This window comes from Arachis ipaensis, chromosome B4 (genome assembly GCF_059453495.1).
Source record: "Arachis ipaensis isolate K30076 ecotype BB chromosome B4, ASM5945349v1, whole genome shotgun sequence".
Classification (NCBI taxonomy): domain Eukaryota; kingdom Viridiplantae; phylum Streptophyta; class Magnoliopsida; order Fabales; family Fabaceae; genus Arachis; species Arachis ipaensis.
This window is the reverse complement of record NC_142439.1, coordinates 74,453,802-74,475,648: the sequence shown is the minus strand read 5'-3', so window position 1 is coordinate 74,475,648 and position 21,847 is coordinate 74,453,802. Positions and strand designations below refer to the sequence as shown.

The window sequence follows — 21,847 nt, the reverse complement described above, 5'->3', positions numbered from 1 at the left end:
AATACTTATATGAATCTTCTCTCTGCATTCATATAGAAAATTCTAATGAGAAAATTCCAGGTTGACTTCAAGGACTTAATAAATATAAACCTTCATTTTCACTTGACCTCAAAATTCCACCCCGTGGGCCAGAGATTATTATCAACGAAAGCAAGCAAATACAAGTCAAAGCATGATGTGCACGAGGCAAGACCACATACATTAACAATAAGTACACACAATAATTGACAATACTTGTTATTATCTACGTCAATCATATTCGATATACATTATTAATTTATTTTTAATATGTATTGTATTTTAAATTTTTAATATATTTTTATATTAATGACTGATTTTTATATATACTTACATGATTATAGACAAAATATTTACTCTTATATATTATTGGTTACCGTAGAAAAAGAAATAAATTAAAAAAGGTAAAATTCACCCTTGTCAAGTGAGGATACATCAAATAAACTTGTATTAATAAAAGCCGTTATAATTATTACTCACAAAAAATATAGAAATAAATAAATAAATAAATAATTCACCCTTGGGACGCAATACAAATTCTTTCTTTTGACAATATACAATAAATAAATAACTAAATAAATAAACAAAACCTGGTGTGAAGTGTTACTCTGTTACACAATCGAAGTGAGTTGGAAAGTGGCATCTACTTTGGTTCAATGGGAAAAGAATATAGATTTCATGACGCAGACATAAACATTAACAAATCATGAATTATATGCATGCAAGTACAAAAAGGAACACTACTACACTGCTTCCAAATTGTTCCTTCTTTTAATCTTTTGGTCTGAGTCCCACATTGATATTTAATTTATATATCGGATCGGATCAATATATATACAAGAGAGAATTTAAATTTTTCAACACTTATTTAAGCAAATGAGTGTTATTATTATAAAAAACATGAACAGTATAAAAATGGCTTTGATGGAAGTAACAATAAGAATAACAGAAAAATTGATTAGTGAAAAAAAAAATAAAGGAAGCAAGGATACCGCTTTTTGGTGCATTTTCTTGGAGGATTGTGAATACTTTAACTGCAACATATATAAACATAAACATTAATTTGCTTGACAGTGCAACCAAAAGAATAGAAGCTGGCAGCATTTAGAAAAAGAAAGTAACAATAAACTTTTAATCTTGCTTGCCACTTGGGTTAACTTAATGGCTTAAAACCTTTATCGAAAAACAGGGCTTTCTAACCAACTAAATCCAAACTAATCCATTCTTGAGAAAAGGATTGTAGAATCAATCATTTCACAAATTCTCTCATGTAACCCTTTACACCTTAAGTAATTAAGCAAAGTGGAAAATCATGGGATAGTAGAAGATTTTTCCTTATACCACATGAATCAAAAACATAAAATAATTATATATACATGTAGAATATACTTTTTGAAGATAAATTGAAGTGCTTATTCCCTTCATCATATAGAGCAAAAACTGGTTCCATGTGTCAACAGGACCCGGCAAACACCAATGAGCACAATCAGTAACCTTAACATTGTTGTAATATAAATGGCCATATTTACCAGGATGTCCATCAGGCCTCATTGCCATAGTATAACTTACATCAATCAAACCAAATTGCAACCCTTTTAACAGAGACTTAAAAACTGCATTAAAATTGGTATGTAATGTGATGAGTATCGTGAAACTTTAATTTAATTAACCTAGTTGAAATCTAGTTAAAGCATTTTTTCGAACATGTTGAGTTCCAATAAAATTAAAAGGAAATAAGAGAATACTAAGAAAAAATAGCAAAAAAAAAACATTATGATATAATCATTATGATAAATTGTAGCAAAATATAGCACTAACAACAAACAATTGCAACAAGTTCAGTACAACAAACACTAAACAACAACAAAGAAATTGCAGGAGAGAAAAATAGAAGAAGAACAATCAATTACTCACTACCTTTATTCAATATTATCGTTGGAAGAGAAGAAATTATTATAAAAAAGGCATATTGAAGCATTACCATAACTCAATAAGGATAAAGCACACATACCTTTCTGAAGTGAGGAATTAAAGTGAGTAAAAATCTTGTAATCCACTGCAAAACACAATAGAAATGAAATTAAAATCACTCTAAAATGGGGATATTATTACAGTGGAGGAGTGCTACTTGTCGAAGAGAGAGCTTGAAGCCTTGAAACAGAGAGAGATGACGAGGAGAGGTCTACCATATCAGTGCATCAATTTTACTATTATCTATCCTTCTAATTAGAAATGCATCAAGTCATCCATAATTTTAGTTGAAAAATTTCATCGAACAAGTTGTGTGCAAGTAAAATCAAAATGAATTTTAAAATAAACAAAATTTAAAGCTTCCAACGAAACAATCCTCCATATAATAAGATACAAAGCATGATCTCTCAGACGAATAATCAATGAAAAATTTAAAATCACAAGTAACAGTTCCAAAGAATAACAATCATGTATAGGTTATTTGATTTACATTAATCCATTCACAATTTCACATTAAAAAATGAGCAAACAGAGCATAAAAGGAAGATAAGAACCGAAGAAGTGAAAGTAGTGTGACTAACCTTCGGTGGAGACACGAACGGAGACCGGCGGCGACACGGCAGCGAGCTACTCCAACCTCGAACAGAGAAGCCAGGGAGGACGCGGACAGCGGGAAGGAGGACGGGGACAGCGGGAAGGAGGACGCCGAGCTACAAGAGAGGGTCTGGGCTACAAGAGAGGACGTGGAGGCGCCGAAAGTACGGACGGCGGCGACACTGTCTTAGAATCGTTGCAGGGAGAACCTAGGGTTTTGGCTGGGTGATTTTGAACTTTGCTTGAGTTCAGAGATAGCGATTCATGAACAGGGGGTGTCAGGGGAAGGGGGTGAGTGAGGGCTGAATGTTGGGGAAAAAAACCAAAACGGTGCCGTTTAACAAGCACCGATCCAATTTCATTTTAAAAAATAGAAATGGTTATCAGAAATAGAAAATAAAAAAGAAAAAAGTGAGAAAGGAATAAATTGCTAGTGACGCTGAAAAAATTATATAAATAAGTGTCACTATTTTATTTAATAACAACTGTTTAGATAAGAGTCATAAAATAAGTGTAGCTATTCATCTAATTTGGTGTAGTGTCCCAAGCTTTTGATGCTTATTGTATGACTAATGGAATAAGTGTTGAACATCCAGTAGCTTATGTTCACACACAAAATGGGTTAGCAGAATCACTTATTAAGCGCCTCCAATAAATTGCTAGACCCTTAATTATGAGAACAAATCTCCCAACCTCGGTTTGGGGCATGCTATTTTACATGCCGCAGCACTTATTCGTTTGAGGCCAACAAGTTACCATCAGTTTTCTCCTATGCAATTAGCTTTTGGCCAGCAGCCAAATGTCTCTCATTTAAGAATATTTGGGTGTGCGATATATGTTCCCATTGCACCACCTAATCGCACCAAAATGGGACCCCAAAGAAAATTGGGGATATATGTTGAATATGATTCTCCCTCTATAGTGAGGTATCTTGAGATACAAACTGGTGATGTATTTAAAGCCCGGTTTGCGGATTGTCATTTTGATGAATCAAAATTTCCAACATTAGGGGGAGAGAATAAGCTTCCTGAAAAGGAACTTAATTGGAATGCATCATCGTTGATGCATTTAGATCCTCGATCAGGGCAATGTGAACTAGAAGTTCAAAAGATTATACATTTGCAAGGAATAGCAAATGAATTGCCTGATGCATTTTCCGATACAAAGAGGATAACCAAGTTGTATATACCAGTGGAAAATGCTCCAATTCGAATTGATGTCCCAGTTGGACAAATTGCCACTGAAGCAAATACACGCCAGAAGCGTGGCAGGCCTGTCGGTTCCAAAGACAAAAATCCTCGAAAGAGAAAAGAGGTAAATAATATTCCTATTGAAAAAGACATAGTAGAGACATCTGCAGTTGTCCAAAATTCTGATATAGTGTTAACCCCAGAAGACGTTCAGGTACATGAAAATTGTGAAAATAATGAGATCTCGATAAATTATGTCTTTACAGGAGAGAAATGGAACCGAAATAAGACAATTGTCAGTGAAATATTTGTATATAATGTGGCATTAAATATCATGCATGAAAGTAAAGATCTTGAGCCAAGATCAGTCGAAGAATGTCGACAAAGGAATGATTGGCCAAAATGGAAAGAAGCCATGAAGGCTGAGTTAGACTCACTTGCAAAATGTGAAGTCTTTGGATCTGTAGTCCGTACACCTAAAGATGTAAAACATGTTGGATACCGATGGGTATTTGTGAGAAAACGAAATGAGAAAAATGAAGTTGTGCGCTACAAAGCCCGACTTGTGGCACAAGGTTTTTCACAAAGGCCCGGTATAGATTATGAAGAAACATATTCTCCTGTAGTGGATGCGATAACATTGCGTTATTTGGTCAGTTTATCTGCATATCATAAACTGCATATGCATTTAATGGATGTGGTAACATCCTATTTATACGGCTCATTAGATCGAGATATCTTTATGAAAGTCCCTGAAGGACTAAAGATATCTAAACCATCCAATGAATATTCGCAAGGGTTATACTCAGTTAAATTGCAAAGATCTTTATATGGTCTAAAGCAATCTGGACGAATGTGGTATAATCGTCTTACTGAGTATCTGGCCAAAAATGGATTCAAGAATGATGATATCTGCCCATGTGTTTTCATAAAGAAAACTACATCTGGGTTCATTATAATTGCTGTGTACGTTGATGATTTAAATATCATTGGGACTCCTGAAGAGATTCCAACAATTATAAAAACTCTAAAAGAAGAGTTTGAGATGAAAGATCTTGGAAGAACTAAATTTTGTCTCGGCCTGCAGATCGAGCATATAAAAAGTGGGATCTTTATTCATCAAACAACATACACAGAAAAGATCTTGAAAAGATTTTATATGGATAAGTCACATCCATTAAGTACCCCAATGATCGTAAGATATTTGGGATGTGAAAAATGATCAATTCCGTCCTAAATAAGAGAATGAAGATATCCTTGGTCCTGAAGTACCATATCTTAGTGCCATTGGAGCGCTAATGTATCTTGCTAATAATACGCGACCTGACATATCATTCGCGGTGAATTTACTAGCAAGATATAGTTCCTCTCCAACCAGAAGACATTGGAGTGGAATCGAACAAATTTTTCGATATCTTCATGGAACAGTTGATATGGGATTGTTTTATCCCTATGGATCCAAGTCACAACTAGTTGGCTATGCGGATGCTGGATAGTTGTCTGATCCACACAAAGAGAGATCTCAAACAGGATATCTGTTCACATATGGTGGTACAGCTATATCATGGAGGTCCACGAAACAGACAATAGCAGCAACCTCCTCAAATCATGCTGAAATACTGGCGATTCATGAAGCTAGTCGCAAGTGTTTTTGGCTGAGGAGTCTGATTCAATATATTCTGTCATCATGTGGACTGATTGATCATAAGATAGCTCCAACTGTCCTGTTTGAAGATAATACAGCATGCATTGCTCAACTTAAAGGCGGATACATCAAAGGCGATAGAACAAAGCATATTTCTCCCAAATTCTTTTTCACTCATGATCTTCAAAATCAGGGGACAATTGATGTCCAACAGATTCGATCAAGTGACAATCTGGAAGATTTATTCACAAAGTCACTCCCAAAATCCTCCTTTGAAAGATTGGTACATGAGATTGGGATGCGCCGATTTCGAGACATTAAATAATGTCGGCAAGAGGGGGAGACTGTACTCTTTTTCCCTTGGTCAGGTTTTTTTCCTATTGGATTTTTCTTGACAAGGTTTTTAATGAGGCAGTCCTCATCACAAAGGATATTATACTCTTTTTCCTTCACTAAAGTTTTTTTCCCACTGGGTTTTTCTTTAGTAAGGTTTTAATAAGGCATATTCCTAAATGACCATCCAAGGGGGAGTGTTACAGCATGGAAGGATAAGGATGAATGCTCATTTATGGGTGAATCTAATTTCCCATGCTGGAAGAAGCAAATTCTCATATAGCACAATTAATAATGTTTGAAAAGAAGAATTTGTTTGCCTATAAAAGCATGAACGAGGCAATAGAATTTGACACACACAATTACAAATATTTCCCTTTTCTCTCTCTTTACAGTAATAAAAACAAATGCAATTCTCTCTCTCGTTACTTTTAATACTTCTTTCTATTTATATATATATATACACATTACAACATATAATATTCTTTCTCTTTCATACTATTCTCTTATATACTTTAATATTATTAAATATATTAATTATATCTACTATATTGATATAGTAATTCCAGTAAATATTACTACTTGAGTTATCTAATTATATTTTCATATTTTATATTTGTTACTTCTTCCTTATTTATTTAGTTATTTTACAACAGTTATCCTTTAATCACATGAATTTTTGTTTATTTAACCTTCTAAATACTGGGGCTGGCGACATATATTTTATTTATAAATATTCAACTCGATCTAATTCAATTGGATAAAATTGTCTACTTAATTTATTGTAGATAAGATTGGATATAGATTTAAGATATATATCTTATTTTATTTTATCTATATCTTTAATATATTATATAATATATATTTAAAAATTATCTATATAGTACTTAAAAAATAAATATTAAACTCACAGTTTCTTTGTAAAAATTTAAAATAATCACTGTTATTAATTTAAACTACTAATTTAATATATTTGTTATTTTAAGAATAATGTTTGCAAGAATTTAGAATTAGAAGAAAAATACGTGATAAAATATTTATCTTTATTTATGTTATTTTAATTTTATTAAAAATTTGATGATCATGTTATATAATTTTATATTAAAATTTTTTTAAAATTTTATTGTTTTTAATGTAATTTAAATTTATTTTTTTATTTTTTATTTTATTAATTTGTATGAAATATGGAATAATTAAATTTTATATTTGCTTAAAAAATTTTAATTTTCCTGCAAATAGAATCGGATAAAATAAAATTGAAAATGTTAAAGTGCAGATAAAGTTAAAGTTAAAAAATTATCAACTAACAAATAAAATAAAATAAAATATTAAAAAATTTCAACTCGTTAATAAAATTAAAATAGAGTTCAAATTATACTCCATCACTTTACTAAACACCATGGTTCTGAAAACCGAACCGGACCGGCCGGTTCAACCGAAAAAACCGGGAATCGGTCATCTAACCGGTCCGGATAAGGTCAGAAACCGTCTGGCAAAAAATCGGTGAAAAAACCGGTCGAACCGGCGGTTAACCGGTGAACCGGAAGAACCGTTCGGTTTTTTAGCGGTTTTTTTTTAAAACCAAACTACTAAACGACGTCGTTTCGAAGGTTATAAAAAAAAAAAAAAACGAATGAAAGGCCAAAAAGGCCCCAATCCCTGAATTCCCACCCCACCCCCTTTCTGTCTCTCTAAAGGCCCCAATCCCTGAATCCCCCCACCCCACCCCTTTCTGTCTCTCTCTCTCACTCATACCCACCAGAAAACCCTAGCTCCCACCCATAGGCTATAATCCTTTCCTCTCTTCGAATTCCAAGAATAGCCACCACCCACCATCCCATTTCAGAGCTTAAACTCATCGCCGACGCCTTCTCTACTTGTCGCCCTCTCTGTCCGAGCTCGCTTTGTCGCCGTGAGTCGCGCCGCTTCGCTGCTCCTCGCCGTGGGTCGCGCCGCTTTGCTGCTCCTCGCCGTCGCCGTGTCTCATTTCTTAGTCTCTGCTTCAACCCTCTCAGGTCTCAGATCTCAGTTCTCAGTTCTCAAGTTTCTTCTTCTTTGATTCAAGCCTTCAACCCTCTCAGGTCTCAAGTCTCAGTCTCTAACACTCCCTGATTCCTCTGCTTGCTGGTTTATTGTTCACTGGAATGGCCCTGATTCCTCTGCTTGCTGGTTTATTGTTCGCTGGAATGGATTTATGTGTTATTTTTTATTTTCTATTCATGATTTTCTGTTTTATTTGTTTGCTGGATTCATGATTTTCATTTATTTTGATTTTCTGAGTTTATTTTGATTTATTTGTTATTTGTTGTTTCTGATTTATTTGTTATTTATTCATGATTTTGTTGTTGATGCAATTGTTTGCTGAGGATCTGAGGATATTGTTTGCATGTTGAAGTTGAAGAAGAGAATGGATCAGTGTTTGAGATGCTTTTGTATTGAAATATAGCTGTGGTGGTTTTGCAGCCATGAAGTACCTGCTTGGAACAATGTTGGCATGGACTAAACATTGATGTCTATAACTACAGGAAGTTTTTTTTTTTTTAAATAATGTACTTCATAAGAATGTCTAAAAAATTTGAAAGAATATTTTTTATGGCTGAAGATTTATTTTGTTAAATGTAATTTATACGGTGTGATTTTTGTTTAAAATTTATCAAATTTAAATATTGAAAATTATATATTAATTTTTTATAATTTTATTTTATATTTAACTAAACCGGTTGAACCCCGGTTGGACCACGGTCAGACCACTAAACCGCTGAACCGGTCACTCTACCGGTTTATTGACCGGTTCGGTTTTCGCAACCTTGCTAAACACTCATTACTGAAAACATATAATAAGGCGAGTTGGTCACATAAACGGTAAAATAATAGAGTACAAAATAATTGAAATTTTATATAAAATTATAAAAAAATTTACATTATAAAATTATTTTATCTAAAATTTTTAAAATCGGTTTACTTATTCAAATAAGTATTTTAAGAAATAAGCGAATTTTTAGGTAAGATAGTTATCAATGGTTGAACACGTAGCATTTGTGTTAGTTTGTAAAATAATCCAACACTTACCTTTTCTCTCCTCCCAGTAAAGAGGCCAATGTGTAGGCTAGAGGAACAAAATTCAAGTGCATGATTGTGTGAATTGTCCGATCTAACCAATATTTGGATCCCAAAATGGTGAAACCTAGATTTCAACTCCCACTGATCCGAATCTTTAGCTTCAAATTCACTCTATTGCTCTCTGCCATTACCATCACCTTCTGCACTTTGTTCACTTTCTGTTTTCTCTTCACAGCCATTGTTTATTCCTCCAATCAGCGCCAACACTCGGTAACATCTTCAATTTCACTTCCTTCTCCAAATTTTCTTTTTTCCCCTTTTGTTTTATTTCTCTATGATTTTATTTTTTTCCACAAGAAACAGACACTATTTTTTTTTTTTTTATTTGAGTTGGCTTCTGGCTTCTGCATTAGTTTAATTCTAAAAGATGATTTGGTGGGATGAGTTGAGTTTAATTTATGATTTTGTAATTTTTGTTCAATATTATTATGATTTTCACAAAAATGTCATGTACCCACTAAAAACCAAATAAGCAACTTCATATTTTAGTTGATTGGTGGCTACTTTTTTTCATGTATTATTATTATTATTATTATTATTATTATTATTATTATTATTATTATTAAGTTTAATTATTTTATTAGTCTTTATAATTTTATTAAATTTATAATTAAATTTTTATATTTTTTAAATTAAATTCTTACGATAAATCTTGTTCATATCAAAAATATTAAAATTAATAGAATATTCTTTTTAAAAAATATGTGATCAAAGATTTAACTAAATTTTTTTATTATAAATATTTTTAATTTGTAAAAAAATATTTTATACATTCTAATATTTTTTATACTGACAATGACCTAATTACAAAATAAAAAATAATATAAAAATTTAATTAAAAATATAAAAATTTAATTATAAATTTAATTAAATTATAAAGACTAACAGAATAATTAATTATTATTATTATTATTATTATTATTATTATTATTATTTTTATTAAATCATTAAAAATGTCTGCTAAAAAATATTCTGAAAGATAAAAATATCTTAAAATATCAAATAACGAAAATATTTTAAAATGTGATGAAAATAATAAAATATTGTATATAGTTTGAAGGAAAAATATTAGTTATACATTAAAAATAGGTCTTTAAATTAATTATTATATATTTAAATATATTTATACATAGAATTATATATACAACAAAATTAATTATCACGTATTAAAATATATATTTGATATCTCATAAAAATTTATATTATATTTCTGTATATAAGTTTGATTATTTATCTGTTATTGGTTTGAGTATCTTATTATGACAAATTTAACTATTTTAATAATTAATTATTTAATTAAAAAGATGTGTGAAAATATATATAAATTTACATAGATATATAATAACTAATTCGATGGCGTGACATTTTATTATGCATATTTATATATATATTCTTTTAACTAAATGATCAACTATCAATATAATCAAACTTAATATAGTAGAATAATCAAACTTGTAATAGAATAATAATCAAATTTGTTTACATAATCAATTTTTTATGGGAAACGAAGAAACGATTAAATATTAATTTCTTTTTGGTATTCATTTGCTAAATAGTTATCTATTCTCACAAAAATTCTGACCAAAATAGACAAATTATTTTCCGAATATAAAAACAATATGTTATTTATAAAAGAAAATTTTTCGTTATTTTGCCTCCTTTATATTCTTTCGGAGTGTTTTTGTTCGTTTTGAATTTGAGGAGTATTTTGGCATTTTTGTTATTATTAATTTACTAATGAGATAGGCAACTGTTTTGATGACGGTACTATGCTAATATGTTCTTGTACTATGGTGATAAGTTTGATGAATGTTAACATTCTCAACAAATAAATGTAGCTTTTCTTTTTGTGCTATCTATTCAAAGTTAATTTATATTAACTTTAAAAAAATATCTTTTTAATAGATAAAACTATTTTGCATTTGAATAAAATTAAAAAAAAATCATTATTAAGAATATTTTATTTTTATTTTTTTTTTAAAATAAAGTATTGTTAATTTTTAGAAATAATTTTTTTAATAAAAATAATTTTTTAGAAGATATTTTTCGATAAGTTTAAAATTAAATAAAAATATGTTACTTTTAAAAATTAAAAAATATTAAAAATTCATCAAAATTTATTATTTTTTATCATTATTTAACTATTAACTCAATTTCTTTAACATAATATCTTTAATCTAGTAATCTAATAATATACTTTATTTTATCCTTTTAAACATTAATAATTAACCAATGACCAAAAACAATAAATTTTAATATAACTCTAACATTTTCCTTTTATTCAAAAAAATCAATCCAAACCAATATCTACGTCTAAAACTTAACAAAAATATTTTGTTTTTTATAAATAAACTAATCCAAACCCACTTAGAAATATTATATTTGTGAAAGAAGTTTTTTAATTTTTTAAAGTTTTCTTTCTAAGTTTTCTAGGCAACTATGGAGAGTCGATGAAGTTAGATTGATGAGTTTGCGTTGTGATTGTGAACTAGAATTTTGATGGTGTCGTCACAAACGAATTTGATTCAATTAGAAGGTCCATTTTGGCTCTCAAAAATGATCCACTCAAGCCTCGCTTGGATCAGATCCGTAAGCAAGCTGATGATCATCGGTCTCTGGCTCTGGTTTATGCATCTTATGCAAGAAAGCTCAAGCTGGAGAACTCAAAACTTGTCAGGATTTTTGCAGAATTGTCACGAAACTTGACAGATTTAATAAGCGAACCTCAGTATAGAGCTCTTCTAAGTAATGACGCAGTCCTTGTGGAGGAATCAGTTGTTCGGCAGTTTGAGAAAGAAGTGAAGGAACGTATCAAAACCACACGTCAGGTGATTGGCGAAGCGAAGGAGTCGTTTGTTATCCAGCTCAAGATTCAGAAGTTGAAGGATACAATTTTTGCTGTGAATGAACAATTAACAAAGGCGAAGAAGCAAGGTGCCTTCTCGAGCTTGATCGCTGCGAAGTCAATTCCAAAGAGCTTGCATTGTCTCACAATGAGGTTGATGGAAGAGCGGATCGCTCATCCTGAAAAGTACTCCGATGAAGGGAAGCTAACACCACCAAAAGTTGAAGATCCTAATCTGTACCATTATGCCATATTCTCTGATAATGTTGTTGCGGCATCTGTTGTGGTAAATTCAGCAACCAAAAATGCAAAGGAACCCTGGAAGCATGTGTTTCATGTTGTAACTGATAAGATGAATCTTGGAGCGATGCAAGTGATGTTTAAGCTGAAGGATTATAATGGTGCACATGTTGAGGTAAAGGCAGTTGAGGATTACAAATTCCTGAATTCTTCATATGTTCCAGTCCTTCGGCAATTGGAGTCTGCTAACCTTCAAAGATTTTACTTTGAGAACAAGCTTGAGAATGCTACAAAGGACACCACAAATATGAAGTTTAGGAATCCCAAATATTTATCAATCTTGAATCATTTGAGATTCTACTTACCAGAAATGTATCCGAAGCTTCACAGAATTTTATTTTTGGATGATGATATAGTTGTTCAAAAGGACCTCACTGGGTTATGGAAAATTGATATGGATGGCAAAGTGAATGGAGCTGTAGAAACATGCTTTGGATCATTCCATAGATATGCTCAGTACATGAATTTCTCGCATCCCTTGATCAAAGCAAAATTTAATCCAAAAGCTTGTGCTTGGGCTTATGGAATGAATTTCTTTGATTTAGACGCATGGAGAAGGGAAAAATGCACAGAAGAATATCATTATTGGCAGAATCTGGTAAGACTTTGAAGCTAATCTGTTAACTTACCTACAATTATTTTGCAACCTTGATGCTCTTGTTTAACATTTACAAACAACTTAAAAGCACTAGAACATATGATGACCCCATAGGATTTTTGTTAAATTAATATAAGAGTATATACCCATTTTGGTCCTCAAAGAATTTTAAATTGGACACTTTAGTCCCCAACTAAACTTAATTACTCGATTGGTCCCTAACAATTAATTCCGTCAGTCACTTAGGTCCTTTACTCCGTTAACTCTAACGGATGACAAAATAGTCCCTGACAACTCTGATAGGGGACAAAATGGTCCCTGACAACTCTAACAAGGGACAAAATGATTCCTGACCCCTTTATTCAAAAACGACACTGTTCTTCCCCAATTTTTATCATATCTCGCATAACCCTAACATTCATACTCTCCTTCTTCACCTTCACAGTCTTCTTTTCCATCTTTTCCTTCCTTCTCTTTAGCTACAAGATTAAGCTATGGTATAATTGTCACACGTATCGCACCTACCTCAACATGTCATGGACCACACACTTCCTAAATCTCTACACTTCACCCACCAAAAGCATCCACTTCCACGTCTTCGATAACATAACCTCCAACTCCGACACGTCCACGACATCCTCAGGACCAAGTTCCACAACTACTCCAAGGGCACGCCTTTCTCCACTCTCCGACAAGCAATATAGATTGTTGGACATTAGGACATCATAAGAAGATTCTCCTTCGACATCATATGCAAATTCTCATTTGAAATAGACACCGAGTGCTTCATTCCTTCTTTTCCAGAGTCCAAGTTGGCAGACAGCTTTGACCTCGCATCCAAGCTATCAGTACAACGAGCAATGTCGTCGTTGCCGCTCATATGGAAACTGAAGCGATTATTGAACATTGGTTCGGAGAAGAAGCTGAAGGAAGTGATCGGAGTGGTGGACAATGTGGTCATGGAGATAATAGGGCAGAGGAAGAGGGAGATGGCAACGACAATGACGGGTCTTAACAAATCAGACTTGCTGTCTAGATTCATGGGACCCATCGAAGATGATAACTAGTTGAGAGACATGGACATTAGTTTTCTGAGTATGAATTGGTTGAGAACAAGTTGAGGATTTTTTTCTTGTGAACATTAAATTTATAGAGTGTGCATTGTGTAGTTTGAAGTTACAGTGTTAGACTGCTAGTGTTATGCGAGATATGATGGAAATTGGGGGAGAACAGTGTCGTTTCCGAACATAGAAGATCAGGGACTATTTTGTCCCCTGTTAGAGTTGTTAGGGACTATTTTGTCCTCCGTTAGAGTTACCAGAGTAAAGGACCTAAGTGACTGACGGAATTAATTGTTAGAGACCAATCGAGTAATTAATTTTAGTTAGGGACTAAAGTATCCAGTCTAAAATTCTTTGAGGACCAAAATGGGTATATACTCTTAATATAATATTTGAGAAGACAAATTTTAAACGGCCGCTGATAATAACCTCAAAAAACAACGAGATCCTCAACAAAAGAAAATACCTTTTTTTTACTTCTGATCTTTTTTTAGAATGATTAGTTTATCTGTCAATATTTTCTCTCTATATTAATAGAATAAGCTTACATGCCATATTAAACTGTTAATTTATCCTAGTCACAAAAAAAAATTTTTGATTTATCCATTAAGAACCAATTAAGATTGACAAATTCCTTTTTTTTAAGACTCTCGTTGTCTTTTAAGGAAAATTGTCAAAGCCGTCTAATTATTTTATTTTATTTTATTTTTTTATTAAATTTTTCAAATACATTAGCTAATTTTACTATGTCAAACTAAAAAGTATTAGTAATTTTTAAATTATTTTTACTTATAAAAATTAAATAAAAAATATATTAGTAATTAACGTGTTATATAAGTATGTTGTGAAAAAAGATCTTTAATAAAAGAGTTACCCAATTTTACAAAGTTAAATATCAAGAAACAAAAATAATATCCTTTTTGTTTTTTGCATAGAAGGCTTCGTACTCCTTCAAAAAACATTATCATAAGACTGGGATGGATATTCAGTCATAAAAGTTTTCGTCATACTTGACGATGTTGTTAAGTTCTAAGTGATATTAATTCGCACATCACACATCGTCATGCCATACTATCAGTGATTCTAGAAAGAGGATGCATTTTCGAAGTGTAGCGTGTCTGTATACCACTGCGCATATATGATACGGTCTCATAATACATCAAGTTATTTCATTTCGCATCATTATGAGTTCAACATATCCAGTTCTCTTACTACTGCAGAATGAGAACCGGACACTCTGGAAACTCGGGACATTGCCTCCTGGTCTAATCACGTATTACTCAACGACAAAGCCGCTGGATAAGTCATGGCATGTTTTAGGACTTGGGTATAACCCAAGTATTAGCATGGAAGAGATTAACAATGCAGCAGTGGTTCACTTCAATGGTAACATGAAGCCATGGCTTGACATTGCCATGACACAATTCAAGCCACTTTGGACAAAGTATGTTGACTATGAGTTAGATTTTGTTCAGGCATGTAATTTTGGTATCTAAGTGGCTATGTTTACTGTTTAAGTTGTGAGAGGTGCAACAGTAGTTATTTGTTGGTTTGTCTTAATGGTGACTAGATTCTCACTTTCAATGCGTATATACTTTTTAACAGGATTTCTTAGCTTATCAAGAAAAATTCTTGCATCTTTCCAATTGTAAAATACTTTGTTAGTTCTCATATGTATTACTCGTATTTATTCACATTGCAATAATGGTATTAGATACATCTTGAGCCTGAGCAAAATTTGAATGAAACATTTTACTTTTCAAGTTGCCTTAGTTGTTAATATTTGTCAAGATTTTTTAGCTTATTTTATCTTTTCGGTGTGTTAGAGATTACATTATTTATTTAGAATATCTTATTTTTAATATAAGTAAATAATACTTTTACTTATAAAAGTTTAAAAAAATGATAATCTATTCTTAATAAATTATCAAACTAAAATTGTACTTATAAAAAATAATTTGTGTAAAAGATATTCAAGTGTGTTAATTTCATTCATAAATAAATTTGTCAATCTATTAAATTTTTATAAGTAAAATTAATAATTTATTTATCCTTTATATGTACGACGTTAATTTTATCTTTTGTAAAATGAATTTGTCAGTATTTTAAACTTTTATTCGCATAATACACTTACTTATAGGACAACATTATTTTTGCTTTTTTGGGAAAACACATGATATTATTTGTATAAGTAAAGCATTAGATGTTGATTATGGCAATTGGCTTAACCAAGGTATAGTCTACGCAGACAAGGGGAACGGATATTAGCGGCAGTTTTTTTAAGATTTGCGACGATTTAAAACCGCCGCTAAATAGACTATCAACGGTTGAAAAACGGCCTTCTTTAAGGACGTCAGGATTGGGTTTTGCAACGGTTCTCAGCAATCGCTAATTTAATCGTCACAAATTACATATTTTGCGTTGATACGATTTATGGTTGTTTCGAACTACCGCGTGCTCTCCAAAATTAGCCGATTTGTTTGAAATTTTAATTAGCGGAGGTTTCGAATCATCGGTATGATAAACTCGCCAATTTTTTAAAATAATTAGTGGCGTCTACGAACTGCCGCTATTTATTGCTGCTATTTTTTAATATAAAAATATTTCAATCTGTTTTTTTTTTAAATATTCTGAGAATTTTTGTTTTTAGGATTATTTTTTAATTTGAAAATTCTTATTAATTTTCTATAAAAATCTAAATTGAGGACAAAAACTCATAAAAATTTAATTGGAAACAAACTAATATATTTATATTAATATCAATAAACTATTTTATTAATTAAGTGTGCTGCATAGTCAACTTAAATAAAACATATACTTCAAATAAAATAACATATAATCCTAATTTCTATTTTTCGTTATGTCTATCTAAAGAATTCATGCATGCAGCGATGTCTGGTGGCAACTCGCTAGCTTGCCGTTGAATCAGATAACTTAGAACATTCTTTATTGCCTACTTTTTTATCTTCTCTGCTGCTACATTATCCTCCACTGCCTTCATTTTCAATTTCTCTACTGCTACTTCATCCTCCACTGCCTTCCTTCTTAATTTTTTGGCCGGCACCTTTGCCTATAGTTCAACTAGCATCCTTTGGGCCTTCTCTGTTTGAGCTCCATCCACCGGTGGCTACGAACTCGGACGGAAGAGTTGACTTGGAGTTGGTCCGAAATCTATGCCGCGCACTCTACCCGCGTGCACTTTTCCAAAAGCTTGGGTAAGGGAATCATTTTCAGACAATATTCTAGTGGATTCATCACGCTGCTCAATCTCTCCAATTTTTTTTACAGACGTAAATAAGGATACATAATGTAAAATATAATTAAATCCAATGAAAAAGAACATAAAGGATTAAAACATAGTACTTACACCGATCCTCTTAGCTTTGGGATGTATAGGAGCCATTACGTTGTTTGTGTACTTTGGTCCATAATTCTCCTCTACCAATATTCCTCCCTTGTAGTTCTGACTGTAACAATACAGTTTATACCATAATCGTATTAAGATATTTTGTAGAAGAAGATGCAGTACAAAATACAAGTCAAAAATGAATTCAAACTTAAATTACCTCTTCTTCCCTTCGCCTTCCTGGAGCGAAAATTTAGAATTTCCACAGGTTAACCGGCAAGTGCAACGGGTCATCCAAGTAATACCTCAGGTGAGTGAGGGTCGATCCCACGAGGATTGTCAAACTGAGCAAAAATGGTTATCCAATTTGCTTAGTTAGGTAAATAGAAAAAGGTTGTTGATGGTTGAAAAGGCATAAAGAAATAATCACAAGCATAAAGAAAGCAAATAAAGGGTTTGGTGTAAAAACAATGAGATGAAACAGTTAAGGTTTCGAAGATATTTACTTTTCCAGATTAAAAGTTCTTACCAACTATTTTAATAATGCATGATTCATTCCATGACAAACTGTAATTAACCAAACCCTAATCTCTTAGCGATTTAGTTTTCTCTAACTTTCATTAACCGCTACGCTCGTAGTCACTTAATTCCGATTAGAGGGTTAAGTTCAAAACTAGTTTATGGCCACAAAAATCCTAATTACCCAAAGCTAACAGGATTATATGTCACATATCCCAATTAGTTCATGTAATTAGCAATTTAGGAGGACTTTGTTTTCAAGCTGTTGTTCAAGCGAGATAACTCTCTCGAGAATCACAAGAACTTATGTAGAATAAGGGTCATACTCTTGTTCCACCCAAATTCATAAGATTAAGAACAAAATCAATCCTTGAAACTGAATTAGTACAGTAATTAAAATAGAAAAGCAATAGTCTTAATCCATAGAAAAAACAGAGCTCCTAACCTTAATAGAGGAGGTTTAGTAGCTCATGACTTATAGAGAAAACTAGGGTTCTTCCTAAAAGTGTGCCGTGCGGAAGAGAGAAGATCCCAGTTACAAGATATCTTTTTCTTTTTATACTAACCTAATTTGATTCAGAAAATAAAATAAAATAATAAATCCTAAAACTAAAAGATATCGTTTGTAAATAAAAGTTACAAAAGAAAATAAAATATAACTAATAAATGTTAAATCCACTTGAAAAGCCCAAAGGGAGGGAATTCGGACTGCTTGGTCTGGCACTAAACGCTGGTTGGGAATTTAGCACCCTAAAGAGGGTAGCAACATTTCTGGTTTTAGGTCTTGCTGGCGCTAAACACTGGCTGGGCGTTTAGCGCCCGGGGGGTGCTACCAGCTTCTCCTTTTTAGCTCAAAATTCTGTCAAATTGCTCTGAATTTCACCTGAAATCATAAAAACACCAAAACAACTCAAAGTAGCATCCAAAGAGAATTTTTGCACTGAAATAAAGTAAAATTAAATAAAATTTAACTAAAAAAATTGAAAAATGATAAGAAAAAGGGTATAAGATGCTCACGCATCACTCGCCAAACATAAACTTTTGTTTGTCCTCAAGCAATCAAAACAATATAGGACCAAGAAGAGAAAATGTTTGAGACTTGAGTTGTAATTTAAGCTCAGGTCTAGTTACTAGATGGGGCTAATGACACTCTAATTCTGAATAGCTTCAATATCTCACTATCCTTTGAAGCTCAGAAATATTAGTATCCTTCAAAACTAGAACTCAGATGATATTATAGATTCTCTTCTTTAGGCTCTAATTGATTCTTGAACACAACTTTTTTTCTTTTCTTTTCTTTGGTGCTTTGCACCTTGAGCTTAGCCGTGACTCTAAGTATTTTGTCTTCAAGCTTAACTTGATACAAGAACACCACAAGCACTTAACTGGGGACTCTTTGAGTTCTAATTTCTCTTGTCATCTCCCCCAGTATAACACCCTTACTATTAGAATGTCACGCTTTTGGCTGCGTCACTCTAATAGCTTGGATATTACGATGATTCTAAACATATTTAATACTAAAATAGGAGCCTGTTTAAAACTTAAAACCGCATAATCCTTCAAAAACATTTTTTTTGAAAACAATATATATATATATATATATATATATATATATATATATATATATATATATATATATATATATATATATATATATATATATATATATATATATATATACATACATACATACAGACTAGATACAATACTTAAAAATTATATATATACATAACAATAACTTACAAACATACATATCACAAATTCCTATCCCTCTTACAAAATTGGTAAAGATAAAGGCGAGGGAAAATAATAACAACTAAGATAATACAAAAATATCGAATAAATAGAAAATGAAATACACTCTTCCAAAACTTCGCCACCCATATCCTGAAAAGGAAAAACCTATAGGGGAGTGAGAACATCGTCTTCGCTGGTTCTCACTATAGGGTTACAGAATTGCTATAATAAGATACGTAAAATAAAACTGTTTTTAAAGTGCAATGATTGATGCCTAGGCATCTTAGCCTAGTTTCACAAGCCTTTTTCATTAGTTTTCATTTGGTTTCATGCACTTTCTTAGGCAATAAGTAAGCTTTGGATGAGAATTGCATGCATATCTTGATTCAATCAAACATGGTTAATTATGTATATTTTCATGAGATTTATGCAAGATTTACTTGAATGCTATGAATGATGCAAAATTTTGTGATTATGGCAAGGCTTTGATGCATTTGTTTGGTTGATGATAGGTGAGGAGAAGCAGAGGAAGTGCAAGGAAAAAGCAGAGAAGGCAACGTTGGTGGCCAAAATTGGCTCACCAACGTTGCTATGAACGTTGCTTGTGGAAAAGGAAGCAACGTTGGTGGCCTAGTTTGGCTCACCAACATTGCCATAAACGTGGCCTAGCAAGAAGGCAACGTTGGTGGCCTAGTTTGGTGATACGCGAAGAAAAATAGACTTTCGCGCAATGACTAACCGGCAAGTGCACCGAGTCGTATCAAGTAGTAAAACTCACTAAAGAGTGAGGTCGATCTCACGAGTATTAACGGATTAAACAATCAATAGTTAATTGATTAGCCTAGTTAGACGATTCAGTTTGGAGTGATAAGCAGCAGAAAAGTAAATTGCATAAAAGTAAATAAAAGCAGTAAAGTGCTGAAAAGTAAATTGACATAAATGTAAAGTGCAGAAAGTAAATGACAGAAAGTAAAAGAAGAAAAATAAAATAAACATTGGGATCAAGAGATATTGCAATTCTCCGGATCAAGTTCATCCTCATCTCTTCCTCAATCAATGCATTCATTGATCTTCTTGGCAATCTTAAGTGATTGGATCCCAATGTCTTGGCTCACCAATCTCTCTAAGCTTGAACAATTTCCCAATGTCTTGGTTTAATTGTTCATGGGAAGAGATGAAGTTTGGTCACTGATTATACCACACACATTTATAGATCAAAGTATTGGTAGGATTATATGTCACTATATCCATCCAACCCCAACCTAATCCAATGTGAGAAAGAATTTCTAGCATGATTCCCTCTTTCCTCTGTCAAGGTTTCGAGAAAATCCAATTATGAACAATTTCTTCGTCGAGACAATTGTTCAATTGAATTAAGATCGAAAGCTTTCTAGTAAGACCAAGAGAAAAGACAGAGGAAGCATGATGAAAATTACAATTGATCCATTAAATAACAGTAGAGCTCTCTAACCCAATGAAAAGAGTTAGTTTAGTTCATTGCTCTATTCTAACAGAGAAGAAATAAAATGCAGAAAATTGAAGAAGAAGAATTAGAATTCAAACAGAAGCAGAAACTTTAAATTCATAATGGAAATTACAAACTAAAATTAAACTACCAGCAAAATAGAAAAGAAAAGAAAAGAAAGAAAAGTGCATGAAATGTGTGTGTCAGGGGATGTGGATGCATGATCCTATACTCCCCTCCGATCCAGAATGATTTCTCCAATCGCGCTACTGCCTATATATAGGTTTACAAAAAATGAAAGAGAAAATTACAATTGAATTAAAATTTCTAATATAGATCCTTCTTGTGCCTTGGATGAGTGATAATTGATAGGCTCAGCTTGCTTGCATGATCCAGGGGTGTATTGGGGCCTTAAGTGATGTTGCAGCATCAAAATTCTGCTCCAAGACCCTGTCTTCCGCATTTGCGTCAATGATAAACCACTATTTTATGGTTTATCTTGTGCTAATTTGAGTGGTTTTTATCAGCTTTTCACCCACTTATTCATATGATTTGCATGGTTTTACAACTCCTTCCTGGATTTATTCTATGATTGAAAACTTGCTTCCTAAAGCTTTAAATTGTGTATTTTAATTTTTTCTTTATACCATTCGATGCCGTGATCTGTGCGTTAAGTGTTTCAGGCTTCATAGGGCAGGAATGGCTTAGAGAATGGAGAGGAAGCTTGCAAAAATGGAAGGAGCACAATAAACTAAGGAGATGACCAGCGAACACTGACGCGAGCGCATGGCTCACGCGAACGCGCGAAATGGAGAAATCGCAGCGACACGAACGCGTGCCTGATGCAAACGCGTGGATTAGAGTCTGCACGAATGATGCGAACGCGTGGACGACGCGAACGCGTGGAAAGGGAATTTGGCCAGTGACGCGTACGCATAACCGACGCATACGCGTGACATGCACGATCTGCAGAAAGTTCAAAAAACGCTGGGGGCGATTTCAGGCCGCGTTTTGACCCAATTTTTGGCCCAGAAACACAGATTAAAGTCAGGGAACATGCAGAGACTCGGGGGGACGTTCTTCATAATTCATAATTTTAGGTTTA

General features: G+C 32.6%; 1 protein-coding gene across 1 annotated transcript; it reads left to right on the top strand.

Annotated features, from left to right (window-relative positions):
• Positions 1 to 8,914: 8,914 nt before the first annotated feature.
• On the top strand, positions 8,915 to 15,253 carry QUA1 (Nucleotide-diphospho-sugar transferases superfamily protein). Its single transcript, XM_021121185.2, has 3 exons — positions 8,915 to 9,081; positions 11,364 to 12,614; positions 14,896 to 15,253. Exons 1-3 carry the CDS (start codon positions 8,926 to 8,928, stop codon positions 15,169 to 15,171), a joined length of 1,683 nt encoding a protein of 560 aa, XP_020976844.2. The 5' UTR covers positions 8,915 to 8,925; the 3' UTR covers positions 15,172 to 15,253.
• Positions 15,254 to 21,847: the final 6,594 nt, after the last annotated feature.